Source organism: Batrachochytrium dendrobatidis, assembly GCF_000203795.2.
Source record: "Batrachochytrium dendrobatidis JAM81 unplaced genomic scaffold BATDEscaffold_5, whole genome shotgun sequence".
Classification (NCBI taxonomy): domain Eukaryota; kingdom Fungi; phylum Chytridiomycota; class Chytridiomycetes; order Rhizophydiales; genus Batrachochytrium; species Batrachochytrium dendrobatidis.
In genome coordinates, this window is record NW_006281103.1 from 1,234,119 (window position 1) to 1,253,785 (window position 19,667).

Consider the following 19,667-nt stretch of genomic DNA (forward strand, 5'->3'; position numbering starts at 1 on the left):
TGTAAAACATACTTGGTCTCGTAAACGAGTGGACGCATTATTTAAAAAGCCAGGATCAAAGAAACCCGATGCTGGCTCAACCCAGCAAGTTGAAAAGTCAGGAGGCGGAGGCAGTGAGGTTCTTTCTGTAGACGAGGCCAACAAAATTCGTGCAAGTCTTGGGCTTAAGCCACTGCAAAATTGATTTTGTTTTTCAAGCAATATATGTTTGGCTAGACTAGATGTGGATATTGTAAGCCATACAATCTTTTGTTGTGTTTGCATGTGATTGGAGTTTATAAGATTAGTAGACAAGCACAAATATGCCATTCTATCAAAAGCCAACACTGATCTATGGCGTGTTTTTAAATTCCAAGCATCTGGCTATTGTCAATGAGTGCGTATCGTTTTACAGCCGTGTTCACGTAAAATAATGCATTGAATAGGGATATCAAAATATATAATAAACGCAAGCCTTATAGAATGATGCGTGCCAGTTTCTATCAAGGTATCTATGAGAGGCTTTAGGATACAGAAAAGGTGAGAATGCACAACAAAAATTCAACCATTGTTCCCAAGCAAACGATGACTGCAAGATAGTGTTCCATTCTACGCGAATACGATCGTAAATCGGTTGATATGGGATTTGAATATGTTGGTATATGAGTTATATACAAGTCTTTAGATTGGCACAGATAGTTGAGCGCAATCAGAAAACAAGATGCCAGAAACAACAAGTTTAATAGTTGCATGTGCAAATTGGACATTGAGTTGTATAGTCAGTTTCAAACTTGATATATTTTATAAATGAGCACTTGACAAGCTACTATGAGCCCATGTGTGTATTAGCGAATACGAGATCGATATAGAGGTCGATAGTTTCAAAGAAGTCGAGTTTCCATTTAGTGCAGATTTAACTTCGTCCTTGGTGAACCATTTTGCATCTATTCAAGTTATTACCGTTACCACTAGTATAGACAATCCAAACATTATATTTTAAATCAACACAACGTGCCTTCAAGCTCTCCATCGTGAATAATAATATTTTCTTTAGATGCGACTCCAATGCACCCAAGCATCAACTGAGACGGAAAAGGCCACGGCTGAGAAGAGTGAAAACGCACATCTCTTAGCAATACGTTGGTTTCTTCAAACACCTCTCTTTTACAGGCTTCATCAATTGATTCACCAGGCTCCATAAACCCCGCTGAAATTCAATGAGTTAATTGGGCTTGAATTGTGATGGAGTAAATGAGACGCAAAGTGGTACCTATGCATGAATAAACTTTTGATGCCCATTTTTTTTGTCGGCCAAGAAGTAATCTTTGTCCATCTGTTGAGCCGACAGCTATGATAATCGCAGGATCTGTTCGAGGATAAGAGTAATTTTGAATTGATTGATAAGAAACACATGTTTTTGTATTGCATAAGCGTTTGTATCCGGACTAGTTACAAGTAAAAAGACGCTATTTTAACAATAGGTTTTGTTGAGAAACTGCCAAGATATTCAAGTCTGCCTACCTCTCCAGATACTGTTTTTGAACCACATGAGGGGCAGTATACCTGGAATAAAAGTGATACGTATAGAATCAGTCGATCTGTCCATAATCATGATTTAAAAAACCATACACCAGCTTTAAAGAAGATGGGATTCAACTTGCGTGTCGTAGGTTCCAATCGACCAACGATAATCCCTGAGCAAGTATTGATGCCTCGAATGTAGGCAGTGAGAATGCAGCTGGTCGAGAATTTACGAATTTCCTAATTCCAGGCTGGATTTCCAGCTCTAGATTTGCATCAAGTTGTTAGTCTGGCTTGAGTACTGATTACACCACTGTTTTAATGACTGAGCATACTAAGTATAAGCGCGCTGGAGCTAGACACATCGACAGCCCAATATGGCTGCATCATCTGTTCATCCATGCCAAGAAAAACGCTGTTTGCATTCACATTCTCCAAGGAATACTCGGGTTGTAGATCGGACTCTTGCACCCAGGCCACTCTTCCCACAGAGGTTTGAAGGAATTGTTGATGGTTGAAAACTATAAATCGTGCCTTTAGATTACGCTCTTCCAGAAGCTCTTTGGTGTTGGATCTACGAGATGATTGCCTAGCCCATTAAGATGCATGAGTATTACGACAGAACAGTAGCAGGAAGACCAAGTAGGCATTTGGAATAGTAGATCCAGTCAGTATTGATATCAGTATACCTATTGAGAGGATTTCCAGTGAATAGAATGCGCTGTATTGAATTTGAAGAATGCATTTGATTAAAACTCCCGACTGCTGTAGATGGAATGTGACCTTGAGTTGCAAGCAATCGTTTCCATATAAAGGCCATATTCGTAACAATTGCCAAGAAACAAATTTAACGTTGGTGATAATGAGGATGAAAGTGCACAAGGATGTTTATTTATATTTTAACACACACTCATCATATTTCAAAAGTATTCTGATGACATCAAAGGTTGCTGTTGTAGCATCTTGAAACCATGCGTTTTTCATTTGTAAATGACACGAATATTTCAGATTAGCGTAGATTATACAGGTAAAACGTTGAGGATTGTATCAGAACAAAACCAAGATTAGCAAGCAGCTGCAATTGGACTAAATGAATGACGCCTTATATTGAATTGAAAGAAGCAGCAGATCGTGCCAACAAGTCATATTATTATCACCGCGATACACGAGACACGAACAATAGATGATTCTCTCATCCAAATCAGCAGTTAATCTACCGATATTTGTAAAACATTCCAACCCAAAAGTGTGGTCAGCTTTACGCAAGTACTTTGCATGACACGGAATGAAAAAGATGATTGCTGATAATTTCTCGTCCTTTTCGTCTTCAGCTGTGGCATTTCATCTTCACTTTGGCTTGAAATGGTTTTCGAAACGGTTGTTGCGACTGTTGTTAATCAGGTATCCACTACATCTCGCTTGAATATACTTGCTTCATCATGCACTGTGCTTTACTATTTTATCACTGCATTTTCAGCCAAAAGTCACTGTGCATTCGTTGTGCATTCGCTGTGGTTCTAATCTGCCATCCAACTATTTCAATCCTATTGCGGCATTCACTCATTTGCTATAGCGAATTCAAGGCAGTCTTGACTAACCTGATTGCTAATCTTTAAATTTCACTGTTGATCCTGCGTCCCGACTGTCTGGTAGTTTCTTGGAGAGTACATTGCCAATCTTGAAACCAAACAGCTTAGTTTGGGAATTTGGTCAGGCAAGTGGTCGATTTTTGATAGCATGGATCACGCTCTGTAACTGTAGCAGCTAATGTGCAATGTCATTCACTGGCTTGTATTGTGTGAACTAGGCGACGTTGTTCTTCACAACTTGAGACTCAAAAAGGATGCCTTGTCAAAGCTAAATCTGCCTATCGATGTGATTGATGGTATATTATCTTGATATTAGACATACATGACATTGACAGAGTATCTTAGTTTTAGCTTATTAACAGTTGTGCTGGTTGTCAAACAACCTGCCAGGGTCCCTTGGTGAATTGACACTTTCTATTCCATGGAGTGATTTAAAGGGAAAGCCCTTGAAAGTGGCAATCAACAATCTCTATATTCTGGCAGCCCCAAAGGCTTCTGCAGATTACGATCCAGTGGACGAGGAAAAGAATGCTCAAATTCTCAAAAAAAAGAAACTTGCGGCTGCAGAGCAGATGTTATCTCGGGCCAAATCATCTGGTATGTGCCAAATCATGGTCTTTTTGTAGTCGCCATTCGATTCGTTTTTGGTTGATTTTGAATCGTATTTAGGAACGGAAGAAAGCTCATTTTTAACTCAGTTAACTACCAAGCTTTTGGACAATCTACAACTATCCATATCAAATATCCATATACGTTATGAAGATTCTTCTGTATCCACAAAGGTTTTTTCAATCACCGTTTTTGTAATGATAAATCGAGTCATTATTAATCAAAAATCGAATCTCAAATAGATTCCGTTTAGCGTGGGATTTACTCTTTCAGAGCTATCTGCCGTATCTACCGATGCAGACTGGAAGGAGGGATTCATTACTGTCGATCATCCGTGCATCTACAAGGTAAACCGACGGCTTATTGCTTAAATAGATTCAAGAGATTGAATTTGCTAGTCGGGTACTCTATTAATCCTATTTTTTAGTTTTTTCGACTTTCACAATTGGGTATGTATTGGGAAACCAGCTCCAAGTCATTTACAGAAGCTGATGATATTTCCCAGATTTTTTCCACAACTGTAAGTGGTTTTGTACAGAAAACTTTTGGTATTTGAAAACTAGTTTAAACTACCATTAACAATATTTTTCAGATTGCACGCGACTCTCAAGTAGCTGCTTCTCAGCAGTTTATTCTCAATCCCGTTTCCGGCGAAGGAAAGGTACTGCAGTTTAAATGTTTTGTATGCTATACTTTAGTTTATGTGGTATAATTGCTGAGACGTTACTTTATTTTTCTAGCTGACTTGGCAAAAAGTGTACAACCCAAATACTCCCAAAACAGATCTCCAGTTGATTTTCGACGAATTTGCATTTAATTTGGATGAGGAACAGTATTCTACATTTATTGAGTTGTTTGGGTCATTTTCAAGATATATGAAGTCATATCCGGTAAGCCAATGCACTTTCTTAAAGTCTATAGACATAAGAATGTGTAGACCCATCCAGAAGAGTCTAAAACATTGTAGGTCAACTTAGAGCATTAACCATTACATATTTTAGTATCGAATGTTTCGTCCCCCCAGATCCATCACACCAAAAATGGATCCGCGTGCTTGGCTTCAGTTTGCTGGTATGAACTTACAATTTGCATATTAAAATGCGTTTAGTATCGTATATTTTATTCATGTTAAATCTACTGTCGCACTTTAGCCAAGTCTATTATACATGATATTCACGAAAAAAAGCGTCGTTGGAGTTGGGATTTCTTTCGCGAGCGACGAGATTTGCGTTTAGAATATATTTCCTACTACATGCAGCTAAAGTCCGGAACACTCGACTATGAGGTATGTTGCTGTATATGTAGTTTTGATGTTTAATCTTGTTATTTTAATTACTGATGATTTATTATCTGTAGGGAGAAGAAGAGTTGGATCAACTTGAAATGTTGCTATCTTTTGATGATATTCGGCTTTACCGACATTTGGCAGTAAATGCATTGAAAAAAGAAATCACAGGACCAGTAATTGGTGCGTTTAATATTTTACTGATTTGGACTGAGGATTTTAGTCATGTAAGGTTTTTTGACATTTTCTATGCATGTTTTCAGCAACAACTGCACCAGCTACATCTGGAACGTGGGTTGGCTGGTTGACTGGAAGTCAAACTCCGGTTTCGCCTAGCAATTCAGATACCGCTTCTTTGACCAACCCACAGGTATTAGTGATTTTAGTGTAACGTGTTTAATTTCTCGGTACTATTTGAAATATTTGATGGAATATTTAACAGTACTTTTAAATTTTTAAGCAGGGTTCTACTGGTGGTGCATTTTCTGCGGCAGATGTGCGTCAACTTTACGAGGCAATCGAGTTTGATCCAAATTCTGTTTCAAGAAGTGACTATCCAGATAATGTATATATCTTTAGTTTATATTTGCTCAAGTCATTGATTTTTCGATCTGTACTGATATTATATGTGCATATATAGTTTGTGCAATTAAGTGTTCACTGGAAATTACGATCAGGCTCATTGACACTTCGACGCGATCCCAAAACCCAAGCAGTTGATCTTTTTAGTTCAACTTTTGAAGGAATGGCAGTAAGCCTTTGTCAATATCCGCACTCAATGGAGATTAATATGGCATTGGAAAAGGTGGTTGTTGTTGAAAATGTGTATGCTCAGTCATTGCATTCAACTCTCATTCGTGCAAAGCGTCATAACTCTATAGATCTTGAAAATTCAAGGCAAGTGCCTGATGTTTCCAAAACAAGGAATTATTGTTGTGGTTTTTGTATCTAATTGTGTTTGTTTCAGTTTAACTAGTCCATTCTTCAGCATTAAGTTTGAACATAAACCATTGGATGGAAGTGTTGACGATGCCCTCACAGTGAAGATGTTGCCTTTAGAGATTGTTTTGAACCCATATGCTCTACGCACACTTGTTGATTTTTTCAGTCCTAAAAAGGATGAGTATGATGCAATCTATACATTACAGGTATTTTGCATATTGAATATTAGGTTTTTTTGAATTTGATAACCAATGCCATCTGTGTAATTTCTATTCAATAATTAATATTGCTAGGCTGTGGCTCAGGATGCTATTCAAGAAGTTACGACACAGACCAGAACAAATCTTGAGTTTGCCATTGAGGGACATCGTTCACTAAATCTTAAGATTGAAGTGGATGCGCCTATATTTTTGATTCCTACAAAGTAAGATACTTTTATTGAGCTATTGTATATACGAGTGCTGTATTAATTTGTGGTAAAAGTTTTATTGATGAAAAGGCTCCAATACTAGTTATAGATGCTGGGCATTTAAGTGTTAAAAGTATCCCGATTAGTATGGCAACAAAAGAACTTTTGCAAAACGAAGGCTCATCTAAATTACACGACCTGGAAAAGTTTCTTTACGACCAGTATCTTGTAGATTTTACGTCGGTGCAGGTACTTTCTTGAATTTCAATCACAAATTTATCTAGTTTTACCATGTCTTAAAATTTTACATGACTAGGTACTTGTTGTAGCAGGAATTGACGAGTATCACTTGGTCATGGATGGTGAGCTTTTGGATCAAATCAGTTTTATGGAAAAAGTCGATGTATCGTTATCCGTAGGAGTCTCAATTTTGCCCAAAGCATACGAATATGCTAAACTTAAAGTGGATGGCCAGCTTCCTCGATTACATGTCAATTTTTCAAATTATAATCATTCCGTATTGATGGCAGTATTAGAGTCTTCAAAAAAAGCATTTTCTCGACCTACTATAGCTACAGTTCCCGCGTTGAATCCTCCATCAAAATCCAAATCTGAAGAATGGTATCGAGCACTGACATCGACTTCGGCTCCGTTGATTCCGACAGATTCAGATGATGAATTCCACGATGCTCAAGAAACCATTTCAAGCCCAGTTCAAGCAAACTCTAATCTATATTTCAAAAGTACTTTGGTGCTGTTTTCGTTTAACTGTCATCAAGTTTCAGTTACAGTTCGAACAGTGTCAGATTCCAGCACGACCAAACAAACGGATTTGGCAATGCTTTCTATGAGAGGATTTCAAATATCTGTTACTCAGCGTCCATTTGATATGCAAGCAAAATGCAGTTTAAAGTCCATTTCGATTGAAAACCCGATGCTTCCCGAGTCGAGTCCTTTCCGTTGCCTTGTCGGATCCAGCATATGCGATGATTCCATTGATAGCTCAACCATTGATTCCAGTCATTTGGTGAAGATTGAGTTTGACAGTATTCAACCAGCCTCTCCAGATTATGCTGGGATATCCATGCTGATTTCTGTTAATTTCAATTCGACTCGTTTTGTGATTTCACGTGAGTGGATTCAACGTATGTACGTCTTTTCGACCGATATCTTGCGTCGCCCAGAATCTTTGAATTCAGCACAAGTGGTTTCCGACTTGCCATCAGATTCCTCTGAAATACCTTCAGATTCTAATGAATTTGATAATGTTTCTATGGAAACTGAAATGTCAGGGTCTTCACTCGTTTTCAATCTTAACGTGAAATCGGTAGAGACTATTGTTTTGGAAAATGATCATCGAATTGCCAGTGGAAAGTTTGAAAGTCTTGTCATCCAAGCCAAGCTTTGTGGCGGTAACTCTGTTGTGAATGGCACTCTTGGAAGGTTGTCGATAGTAGATGATTTGGCAGCACCGGATCAACCGTTACTTCGAGATTTTCTTATTGTCGAAGAGGATCAAACTGCCGAGTTTTTCTTTGAAATTTTAGATGCGACCGAGTCACGACGAGCTGGTTATGACAGTTTTTTGAAGCTGCGTGCTGCATCTTTGAAAATAACATATTTAAATGCTTTCATTGGACGACTTTATGCTTATTTTTGCAAGTTCCAAGAAATGCAGGCGTTGATGGACAATGCAAGAAAAGTTGTTGAAAAATCAGCCATTCAAATGCAACAACGCGCTGGCAGATTTGCCTTTGATGTTGTGCTGCGTACACCGATTTTGGTACTACCCAAGATAGCTACATTGGACCGACTTGTTTTATATCTTGGAGAAATTGCAGCAAAAAATTCTGTTGTTTCTCCTGTTTCCGATATTGGGGTCGCTTTAGATGATGAGCATCGTATCAAGGTTGAATCTATGCGTATTGTATCAGTATTTTCAGAGAATGCAGATCATCCTCTTCCAATGGTGGACAAAGTTGATCTTGATTTAGTTGCATCGATATTCCATGACAGTCTGCCTGGTGTTCCTAAGAAACAGGTATTTACTTTGAACTCGTTGTGTTTATTTATCTAGCAAGGCAATACTTATTTTTCCATATTTGCATTTACTATTTTAGATTATAATCACTTTTTCGCCAGTCATTTTTAACCTTACTGATGATCAGTATCAGCTAACTGTTGATATATGGAGAGCTTTTAATGCTGTATCGGAAGCACCTGCAACTCAGTCGCCATCAAACTTGAAATCCGTTCAGTCACCCGAGTCAGCGGAACCGATTGCCCCAGTCTTGCAGACTGTTCTTACTAGCATTAGTGTGCATATTCCTTCGATCATTTTGAATTCTTTTTCGGGAACTACCAAGCTCATGACTAGTATTGAAGAAAAATCACTAGCAAAGTTTGCTGGAAGCAGTGCAAACGTAAAACTGCAAATGTGTGATAAAGGTATGATGGATGTGGAACTGAGATTCCGCAGTCTTTCACTGTATGATACACGTGTGAACGAGCCAACATGCTTTCGAGATATCATGACTCCAACTGAGGAGACTGATGATCAATTTGTAATGCATTACAGTTCTTATCCGATGTCATCAGGCCTTGTATTGACCATTGACCATCCAAAATTGATTTTTGACCTGGATCATATTTTTGGCGTTCGTGCCTTTTTTGCACGTCCATGGGGCTCTCCTGCAAATGAAAACTCAAAAGCCGTTTCTCGAAATGACAGCTCTGACGACTTTGGCAACGTCTCTCAGCAGTCTACATTTACATTTAGAGTGAATTTTGTTGATCCGGAAATTATTCTGATCCGCGATTCTACTTCCCCTAGCACAGATGCTGTTGTGCTGCTAATTGATCGACTTGTATTATCACAAGATCAGATTTTAGCAATTAGTTTTCATGATCTTGGAATGTACTTTTGCACGATGGATGCCCGCGATAAAACACAGCTTCGTTTTATTGAAAATTTTGATGCCACACTTTCGCTTGACAGCCGCCAAACTGCACCAAATCATTTTCTCACCAATGCTACTGTGTATTTATCTCGACTGGTGTTTTGGGTGTCGTATCATGATATGGTTTTGCTTTCCGAATTGTCAAATCGTATTCTTGGACTGCTACAAGTCGATCGTTCGCAGAGTATAGAGAGTCCGCAAACAACGGCTGTCGAATCCCCACCAGTTGAAAGTAACGATATTCGCCGTGAACGGGTAATTTAATTCTTGCTGGTCTGTAGTGCTATGATTAGCCATGTTTTTAAAATTACCATTACAATTTTTAGTTTCGGCTTACGATCGATGGTGTTCGTGCGGTGTTGATTGATGATATCAATGATTTTCATGTTCCTATTCTGGATCTTGTTTTTGATAAATTTATTGTGGAAGTTGCGGATTGGTCTTCTCAGATACGATTTGATACGACTCTTTCTCTCCATGCAAATTATTTCAATTTAAAAAATTCTCATTGGGAGCCTTTTGTTGAACAGTGGCAGTTTTCTGTCAGCGTAAGTTTATGCTGACTTTTTGTCTGTGTATAGGGTGTAGATATTTTTTAGTTGTATATTGCTGTTTACATTTCATAATAATACCGTTGTTTCTACAGGCGGCTCGACAAGAGGATGAATTCAAACAACTTGCAATCGATATTTTCTGCAAAAAGAAACTGGAGCTGAATATGAGCCACGCCTTTTTGAGTACGGTGGTTACAGCAGCAGCAGCACTAAATACTGCAACAGTAAGTGTATTGTGGATAAATTTCAAGGCTTTGATTCTGTAATGTTTTGTAATAAGTATGGTGTAGTTTGGAATTGCCCTAATTGCTGTTTTCTTGACAATGCTAGACACGAAAACTATCCAAGCGAAGCGCACAGTATCCATATATTTTAAAAAATCGGACTGGATATCCAGTGCACGTGTGGATTGACAAGGATGGATCTAATTTAAATACTACAATTTCCAAGATTGAAAATGGTCAGGATCTTGGTTGGAAATTTGATGACTGGCGCACTGTTCGAGAGGTAACTGTTTTATTTTGTTACAATTTTTTAATGTATTTCTAATAAATGTATGGTATATTGCAATGCAGCGATCAAATCAAACATCCCATCGCTTGTGTGTGCAAATCCATGGTCCTGCATGGGAGGCTTTAAAGGGTCTTGCTGTGGATCGTGAAGGCTCTACTATTCATGCGCTTCGCCCATCTTTGAATAAAGTGACTCATCGTCTTGTTTGCAGCGTGGAGCTCAAGGATCGTGTTAAGATTGTAACCTTTCGATCAACAACACTTATTTGCAATCGGACAGGACTACAAATTGAAGCCATGATTGTAAATCGGAATCGAAGAAATGCTGCTAGTTCAGAAAACACTTTTCGCATTCAGGCAAAAGATGTTTTTTCATTTCCCATCGAGTCTTCTTACACTGACTCGATTGTTGTCCGTCCCTTTGGTAATTTGATTTAATGCATCTCTATTTGAAATTCTGGCTATCCATATATGTTTCAAACATAGTATTCCTCTAATTTTTGTTTACAGGCTTAGGATATGATTGGTGTTCTCAACTGATTTATTGGCAAGATTTTAAACCCGAGCAGCCAGGTTTGTTCGTTACTATATACCAACATATTTTGTCACGTATTGTATAAAGCTGACCACATTTCACATATTATGACTAAACCAACATGCTTGTTATAATCAGCATTCTTGGTGATTTGCAAGGCATTGGATCCCTCCAAACCAAGCTTTCGTTTCCAAGTAAATGTTCATTTGAATAATTCACCAAACAGGTAAATCATTGTATGTCATTGGCTAGAAAATCGTAAATTCTAATATTTAAGAGTTAATAGCAGCGAGTATCCATACATGGACATTTCATTTCTTTCTCCATTTGTTTTGGAGAATCTTTTGCCTTATGACATAAAATATATCATATTTGACAAGACTACCAAACAAAAACACCTTGGATCGCTAAAAAAAGGATCTTCAGATCCCCTTTATACTCTTGATCCAACGCATTTGCTTGCTTTGAATATTCAAGTAGTCGGGACAGGTATACTCTAGTTGTGTATGTTATTGGTAAAGGATTGACATGCTAATTTTTAATTGTGATTTAGAGTTACGACAAAAGGAAGCAGTGTTTATTACCAGTGCAGAACTTCAATACCCAGATGACATACTGGTGTTGCATGATCGAATTGATCACCAGTTGAATTTGAAACTCAAATATAGGTATGCAACTCTTGGTTTGATTAGCATTACTTGTATTATGCTTTAATGGTTGTGTATAATTTCTCACACCATGTGAACCAATTGATGTAAATACTTGTGTGCTATTAATACAATTACAGTGGTATGTCAGAAGGGGCCAACCGTCGGGTTAAAATATACAGTCCATATATTCTTCTTAATCGCACCGAGTGTGAAATGTCGTTTAGTGCGCGCTCACTGATAACAACATCGCGTATCGTCGGCAGCCAGAGTGCCCGTGGAGGTCGTGGACCAATGGAGATTGAGCCATTTATGTTTTCATATTCTACCTTTGAGCCGCTACGTAGTCGAGCTCAGGTGAAGGTTGAAAATTCTGAATGGAGCAAACCTCTGAGTTTTGAAGCTGTAGGATCTGCATTCCAAGTCACTGCGGCCAAGCCTTCCGAGAAAAAAAATATATACTTGGGAGTTGATGTTAAAGAGGGCGATGGCAAGTACTATCTTACAAAAATAGTAACGTTTTCTCCAAGATTTATAATCCACAATGGTATGAACGAGTCGATGCTGTTCCGTCAATCTGGAACGACAGTTGCAGTAGAGGTGAAATCCAAAGAATCTTTTTCACTGATGGCACTGTCTTATGTCGATAATGACTTGTTTGAGTTGAATGTTCGATTGTCAAACGCAATGAGCGACTGGTCCAACGGATTTAGTATGACACAACTTGGAACTGTTTATGTTAAAGTTGGCATATTGCAATCTACTGTGGAATATTTGATAAAAGTGGATATTGCGTTAGTAAAAGCTACGTTGACTATTACTTTTTCAAAACAAGAAGGAAGATGGCCACTTCGAATTGAAAATAATACGGATGTAGATATATCATTGTGGCAGCAGGTGTGTTGTATGCGTTTCGTTACAGTTTAATTTTATATTTGATATGCATGCGTTTTATTGTCGACTAACTGGATTTTTGATGAAATAACCAGTTGGCAACTACACACTATGTTATTCCTCGAGGCACGTCGCTGCCATATGCTTGGGATCATCCTTCTGCTAATCATAAGCGACTTGTGATTGAAATAAATGGAAAAGAGCAAATCATTGATACGTCACATCTTGGAAAACAAAGGGCGTTTCAGTATCCGGTAATATACTAGTGTCTGCTATCTTTATAGGATAATAATTTACAAGTGAGCGACTTATATCGTACTGTTTTACCAACTATTTAAATATTCGTATTAGATTGTTGGAGCGAATCGATTTGGATTTCTGGTGATTGAACTCATTGCCGAGGGACCTACTACAATTGTGCGATTAAAGCATCCTCCTGCTTCTACTGCTTATAAGCGGGCTTCGTTGGGAGCTCAGCCAATTGAAGCATCTGTGAGTGCTATTGATATTTTTGCTGTCTTTGTGGATCGTTTACTGACTTCAAAGATTAATGATGGGTAGGTGCCTGTTGAGGCCAAGGTTCTTAAAACCGTACAATTGCGAATGGAAGGAATAGGAATATCTCTTATTAGCAGAGATATGCAGGTTCGCTATTTTATTTTGCGACTATTTACAGACATGGGTTTAATGGATGTCTTTTATCTGATATTTGACATTAATTTTAAAATGCATATGTTAGGAAATTGCATATGCATCTGCTCGAACGCTTGTTGTTGTTTGGACAGATACTGAAGAGGTTCAAGCTTTATCATTTTCACTTATGTGGTTGCAGGTAACCGTGATTTATGACTGCTTATGTTTTTATTCCTCATTTGCATAGCTGCTGAATCGATAGTAACCGTTTATATGTTGCTAGATTGACAATCAAATGTACGGCTGCATAAACCCAATATTTATGTATCCCACAGTTCTCCCAAAGGAGGGAAAAGAAGAGTGGCAGCCCGTATTAATGTTATCGTTGTGCAAATCCAAAGATACTTGTAAGTAAAAACCAATTGGCGTATTATTGTTTTTGCTCAAGTTGAGGCCAGTCATCATGTTTAGCTTTTACTAACAAGCCAATTCGCATCGTAATTTTTAGCTTTTGGTGTGGATTATTACAAATGGTTTACTCTTCTTCTTCAGGAGCTCTCTGTTGATTTAGATGAAGATTTTCTTTACGCATTGACAGACTTTCTTAGATTCGATAGCAACGATGCAACTTTGACAACACAAAATAGTTCAGATGCTCTTCTTTTTGACTCTACCCCATCAAATACAAACATGGTCAAGCATGATGATAGTTTCAATCTTTTCTTTGAAAAATTCCTACTACATCCTATGCAAGTAAACATGTCATTTTCAAGGATTTCAAACGCAGGATCCACTTTAGACGCTCGGTAAGATTAGAGTGTTGGCTGGATTGTATATTTGATTAAAGATATTGACTAGTTTTTTTACTCTAGTCCACAATCAGCAGGAATCATGTCATTTATACTCGAGGTTCTTACAATGACTATTGGAAACATTCATGTAAGTGATGTTGACACTTGGTTTGGGTTTTGGATCAGCTACTGATGACTAATTTTGTAAAATTTGAAAGGATGCTCCGATTCGATTGAATGCACTGGAGCTGGAGCATCCGATTGTATCTGCACCACAGCTTATTGATCTGATTACTCGATTTTATTCCCAAGAAATTCTAGGCCAGGTTCACAAAGTAATCGGTGCTGCAGATTTTCTTGGGAACCCAGTTGGCTTATTTAACAATGTTGCTAGCGGAGTTAGTGATATGTTTTATGAACCTTTACACGGATTTGAAATTACTAGACCTCAAGACTTTGGTATTGGTGTTGCGCGCGGCGCTTCGAGTCTAGTAATCAAAACTGTATTTGGAGTAACAGACACTTTGTCGAAATTCACTGGAAGTATTGGAAAAGGTATTGGTTTTTAGCAACAAGCTTGTGCATGCCAAAACAGTGGCATTTGGTTATTTTTAAATGATTATGTAATTTGACAAATCTGTATCAAAATAATAGGTCTCTCAGTCATTACAATGGATGAGAAGGTAAGCGTTTGATTAGTAATTTAAATTTTCATTATGCTGGATTTATGTAATGCGTACTGACGGTACTGGCTACGCTCTAGTTTCAAGAAAAACGGCGTTTGGCAAATCGGTAAATTCAACTCATTTAAATTGTCCACATGTTATTCAAAACTGAATTCTCACACTTGTGTTATTTGGTATAGGAATCGTCCACGACATGTTGTTTATGGAATGACGTCTGGTGCTGCGTCTTTGATTCGAAGTGTAACCAGTGGAGTGACTGGCGTTGTTTCTCAACCACTAAAAGGAGCTCACGAAGCTGGAATTGAAGGCTTTTTCAAGGGTTTAGGAAAAGGATTGGTTGGGTAATATATATATATATACTGTGATGAATAGGTTATACTTGAGTATTATAGCAGAAACTCAATTTATTTAAATTGCTAGAGTGGTGGCGAAACCCATGATCGGAGTAATGGATCTTGCTACTTCTGTATCCGAGGGTAAGTTGGCATTATTTGTGTTGTGTACTATGATAGTTTTTGACTGTTATTAAGCATGTATTTTTTATTTTGCCATGTAGGTATTAAAAATACCACGACCGTTTTTGACACAGAGCTAGATCGCCAGCGACTTCCACGATTTGTAGGAAAGGAAAAAATTCTTCAGGTACTTTAAACTATTTTGTTTGTATTGTTGATATAGTAGCAGTGTCCAACCCATTTATAATTCATTATATAGCCGTATGATCATCGCGAAGCACTTGGTCAGAGTTGGCTGAAGAGTATTGAAAACGGCCGATATTTCCGTGAGCTCTATATTGCTCATTTAGGTGAGTCACTTATTGCATGATTACAATGTTCCATTCGGTTCAAACAGGCTAGTTATGGTCAGCATTTCTGTGAATCTAATGAAACTGCATGGTAATTGCATATTGGTAGAAATTCGCGTCGATGATCTAGTAGCAATTGTGACTGAATCAAGGGTTTTGATGGCACGTATCAAAAGACTCAAGATAGAATGGGACATGCCGTTTGAAGGTTTGTTGAGCATACATAGCATGATATATTTCCAGCATAAATGTACTATATATTGTGTAAATGATCAGTTTGGTAACACTTGACCTTTAGAGTTGCAAATTATCAGACCAGAAACTGGTGGATTAGCTCTTGTGAGCAAGACACGCCAGGTTGCCAAAGCGCGCATGATTCCATGCCCAGACGCCTCAAGTATGGAGGTACGTATTTCAAGTTTACTTTAATTTGTCTGAATTTCAATATATCTAATTTTTACTTTAGTGGTTTCGGGAGATGCTCGAAGGTGCATTTACGTCATATCTGCATGTATCCAAACCATTTGAATGACGAGAGTTTTGGGATGTTCAGAATTTTTAGGCTTGTCAACGACTTGTTAGCACTCAATGTTTTATGAATAAATTATATTCTGCTTTGCAAATTAAGCAAGTCGAGTAAATTTGGATTCAAGATTGAGAATTTTTATTCCAACTGAAAGTACATATATTTACACAGATTACTTGTCGGACACAAACATGAAGCTTTTGATCGTATTAAGTGTTTGACTGCATGTTTTACCCTAATAATAGAAATACGGTCATTTTGCCAATATGTTCATAAGAGTTATCACTGGATGATAGTAGCGATATTTGAACTAGACAGTTTTTTGAAATGGGCACGTATTCGATGGTCCAGTAAAACCCATATTTTAAACATAATCGACTCCTGATAAACCGTCAATGAAAAATATATTATATCATAACAGTGCACAATGCAATCAGACTTGATGATTGTAGCGCAAGTGTAAAATCCGGCAAATTCAAAACTTGCCAACTTGCTGATCAATCAATATCATGGCTTGTCTAGTAGCAAAAAGGTTTGGATCTTGTTACAATTTCCCTGTTGAGATCCAGTGCACAGAATGGTGCCCTAAAAAAGACGTTGTGGCCTTTCTGGATATTCATGGCGAACTGCAGGTGTTGCGAGTCTGGGAATTTGTTCGAAAATGGTCGTCTGCAGAGACTGGAGAAGCCGACATGGTTGTTTGGAATCCAGAAGGTATTGAATCTAAGATCAAGTCATGAGCAGTCTTGTCTGCAGTGATGACCGAATATTGCCAGTAATCACAATCTGCTGACGACTTACTACCAATATCATTGACATTTCAAGGAATGTCCTTGACCACCATCAATAGTAAATCTGGATTATTGACTACGTTTGAAGTCGAAGCGCAGCAATCGCACTCTTTAACTCTTGATCTTTGCTCTGGGGAGCAAATAGCCAGTTGTAGATGGGAAACTGCTCCTGCATTCAAAGTAATATTTATTGATTCGCATCTTGGTTAAACTGCAGTGTTTTATGAGTTTATTAAATCGTGTGTTGAATAATTCAAGAATCGCACAAGCATTCAACTGCTGAATGCCATTCCTCGAACCGACTCGCTGTAAGTTGTCTTGTAACACCACAGATTTAGCATCAATTATTGATTTTTGAAATATAATTTCAAGTCAGATATCATCGACTCTTGACAATTCGCTTTCTCTTCTCACTCTCACTACAAACTTTGCTCGGACTATTGTAATGTATGTTTATTTTTATACTTTAAAATCAATTCTATTTAATAGTGTACCAATGGAATTGACTCGATTGTTTAAATAATCATATATTAGTCTCAATGGCTGCTTCATTGTATCAGACCTACCTGCAAGAGTAAGTTTAGACAGTGGCATTGCTTAATGAAATGACTTGAATAGTCATGATTTAATGGAATTGTAATGCCGCGTTGATGCATAGGATGATGGATTTGGTGGGCTATTTTCGTGGATATCATATGACAATAGATCTGCAATGACATTGCATTCCTTGATCAAAGAGCACACTTCCAGTATGGTAAAACTGGTATCTTTTGCTTTCGAAAATACTGCGTCCATATATCCAGATTTAGCCAATGTGTCTGTGCTCATGAATCAACTGCGTCGACTAGTTGGCACAATAAATAGTCATACCGAGGCTTTTCAAAACAACGCCGATGCTTTTCAAGCCGCACAATCCGAGTTGTCATCTGAGATTTCAACTGCCTTGAAAATACACGGAAGTGAGTTGGGAATGCATACCAACAGATTTAGAAATATTACAAGGTCTTGCTGATGTTTTTTTGAATAACTCATAACCGTGTCGATTACCAAGGTGAACCATCTCCAGCAGAGTTTCTTAAAAAGCTATTGCTTGGCTGCTCAACTATCGATATTCTATCTCAACTTGCGTCAGATTCGCCAAAAAAGGTAGTTTGAATATCATAGCCAGCTATTGCTTTTCCTTACTAATAATTTGAAATTGCTAGAAATTAAAACGGGCGGCAAACATTGCATCAATGTCATACTCTAGTGCAATTTTAGATTACATGTCCATAAAAACAGCAGCGGAGAGTCTCATTTATGTTATCAGTGAACTGCGTGGCATTTCCTTGCGATCGGCATGGAGGCAAAGCAAATCACAAAGCGATAAACTTTTGAAAGTTACCGAGGCTGTCATTGTGTTTATAGAAAGACTTTCTAAAATCAAACAAAAACTGGATCAAGATTCTACTGAATTTGCATTGTTTGTAAACTGGATCTTGAATGGTACGTTTAACATGCTACGGATAGCTATGTTTTGTGAACTGACTTGAGCCTTACGTTTGAGTATAGCTGCTGGTGATTCTAACGGCGAGGAGGAAACCCCCGCGACTGGAATGCATCGGATTATTTTTCGCTATTTTCAAAATACTATAAAAAATCAATCAGATGTGAGCATATATACGCCAATATATAGATTCTATCACCGATTTTCATTCTATTACTACCCGTTGACTAATTTATTATACAACTTTTTGCAGGATTTGCCTATTCAAACTCTTGTGCATGATATTTCTCTTTTATCACAGATGGTCTTGAACCAAGAGCTACTTTGTCTGTATCCAGATACTTTGGATATTAAAACCATCATTCATCATAGTTATGTAAGTAGTATATTTATAATATCAAACACGTTCTATTTTAAAGTATGAATTCATTTTTGAAATATACGTAGGCTGTAGATATCATTGCCATCAACTGCTCTTATTTTCTTTTTCAAACGCCAGAATATTGCAAGTATATAGGTTTAACTTTTGCATCATGACACCGTATATTCAGCTACTAACGTTTGATATAGTCCAACTCACCAGTATCACATGCATAGATTCAAATTACAACAAATTTTGTTTGGATTTCAGTGGAAAATCTGTTAATATTCTTTCGGCGCTGTTCTACAACTCAATCCTACTATTCTTGTTTGAGCACGAAAGCCTTAATTACACAGAAAATCAACCAATGAGTAATTACACTGTTGGGTATGTGAATATAGCTGATATTTCACACGCTGATCATTGCCAAAATTCCACAGAAATCACAAAGGTTTGTAATAGATGCATGCCGTTTTGATTTTTTGACGATATATTGCCGAGATTTAAGTTTGAGCTGACATTTATTTGTTTCAGATCAAAATAATGTTTCTTTTCTCTTGTAAAAATGAGACACCTCCAGTGGCCATGCAGATAAATAGTGCACGCCAACTTTTAAGCGTGTGCTCTAAGCAGAGCGTCATTGAAGTGCTTTCACTTGAAGAACTTGATGATATAGGTTCTGTTGATATGTAATTTGATACAGACATTGCAAACAATCAAATTCAATGTTTTTTTTGGTTTATTCTATACAATGTGTCTCGTCAGTATTTTACAGCCATATTCACGTAAAGTGAAACACTTTTGTATTGATCTTGTAATGATTGTCTTGGAATAAACAATCGTTAAATATTCATTGTTGTTGGAATTGATTATTTCTTTTATTGAAACTCTATTCTAATATCAGATACGTTTGCGATCTAGCTCAAGAGAGTATCTCAAGAATGCAATGAGTGTTTCCATGCCGGTCACGCAATGTTCAGTTCAAATGTTTGTTTTGAGGAAAGAAAAGTTGGAGGTTGAAAAGATGTGGAATGTATTGGAACAGAGATTGAACATTTGTCCAGTATTTTTGTAAAAGAATGAGCATGAGGAAAAAGACCAGTGAATTAATGAGTTCAAAAACAGTATTGCCCAATAAGATTGGCACCAATC

General features: G+C 37.6%; 4 protein-coding genes across 4 annotated transcripts; 2 read left to right on the forward strand and 2 right to left on the reverse strand.

Annotated features, from left to right (window-relative positions):
* Positions 1–980: 980 nt before the first annotated feature.
* BATDEDRAFT_11277 (NAD(+) diphosphatase) lies at positions 981–1,406 on the reverse strand (the record flags this gene model as incomplete). The annotated part of the gene is made up of 2 exons (XM_006678302.1): positions 981–1,186; positions 1,250–1,406. Coding segments are annotated over 2 exons (363 nt in total), but the record flags the coding sequence as incomplete, so codon positions are not given.
* Positions 1,407–1,818: 412 nt separating this feature from the next.
* Positions 1,819–2,320, reverse strand: BATDEDRAFT_88177 (uncharacterized protein; the record flags this gene model as incomplete). The annotated part of the gene is made up of 2 exons (XM_006678729.1): positions 1,819–2,089; positions 2,190–2,320. The coding sequence occupies 2 exons, from the start codon at positions 2,318–2,320 to the stop codon at positions 1,819–1,821; spliced, it is 402 nt and encodes a 133-aa protein (XP_006678792.1).
* Positions 2,321–3,267: 947 nt separating this feature from the next.
* BATDEDRAFT_35024 (membrane morphogenesis protein VPS13) lies at positions 3,268–15,883 on the forward strand (the record flags this gene model as incomplete). The annotated part of the gene is made up of 44 exons (XM_006678528.1): positions 3,268–3,385; positions 3,480–3,686; positions 3,759–3,871; positions 3,941–4,045; positions 4,126–4,218; positions 4,291–4,359; positions 4,439–4,588; positions 4,700–4,769; positions 4,850–4,983; positions 5,055–5,166; positions 5,247–5,353; positions 5,447–5,548; positions 5,624–5,808; positions 5,951–6,131; positions 6,219–6,349; positions 6,409–6,583; positions 6,651–8,375; positions 8,455–9,549; positions 9,621–9,842; positions 9,941–10,072; positions 10,179–10,355; positions 10,424–10,784; positions 10,871–10,933; positions 11,034–11,121; positions 11,182–11,384; positions 11,449–11,563; positions 11,683–12,439; positions 12,532–12,690; positions 12,788–12,928; positions 12,998–13,081; positions 13,176–13,268; positions 13,353–13,476; positions 13,578–13,875; positions 13,942–14,008; positions 14,079–14,415; positions 14,515–14,543; positions 14,624–14,652; positions 14,726–14,887; positions 14,967–15,022; positions 15,103–15,188; positions 15,261–15,351; positions 15,461–15,559; positions 15,650–15,756; positions 15,818–15,883. 44 exons carry the CDS (start codon positions 3,268–3,270, stop codon positions 15,881–15,883), a joined length of 9,018 nt encoding a protein of 3,005 aa, XP_006678591.1.
* A 503-nt stretch (positions 15,884–16,386) lies between these two features.
* Positions 16,387–19,465, forward strand: BATDEDRAFT_88439 (uncharacterized protein; the record flags this gene model as incomplete). The annotated part of the gene is made up of 14 exons (XM_006678636.1): positions 16,387–16,591; positions 16,703–16,848; positions 16,927–16,976; positions 17,041–17,115; positions 17,203–17,242; positions 17,327–17,627; positions 17,720–17,814; positions 17,874–18,153; positions 18,220–18,317; positions 18,408–18,530; positions 18,602–18,663; positions 18,786–18,966; positions 19,050–19,204; positions 19,420–19,465. The coding sequence occupies 14 exons, from the start codon at positions 16,387–16,389 to the stop codon at positions 19,463–19,465; spliced, it is 1,857 nt and encodes a 618-aa protein (XP_006678699.1).
* Positions 19,466–19,667: the final 202 nt, after the last annotated feature.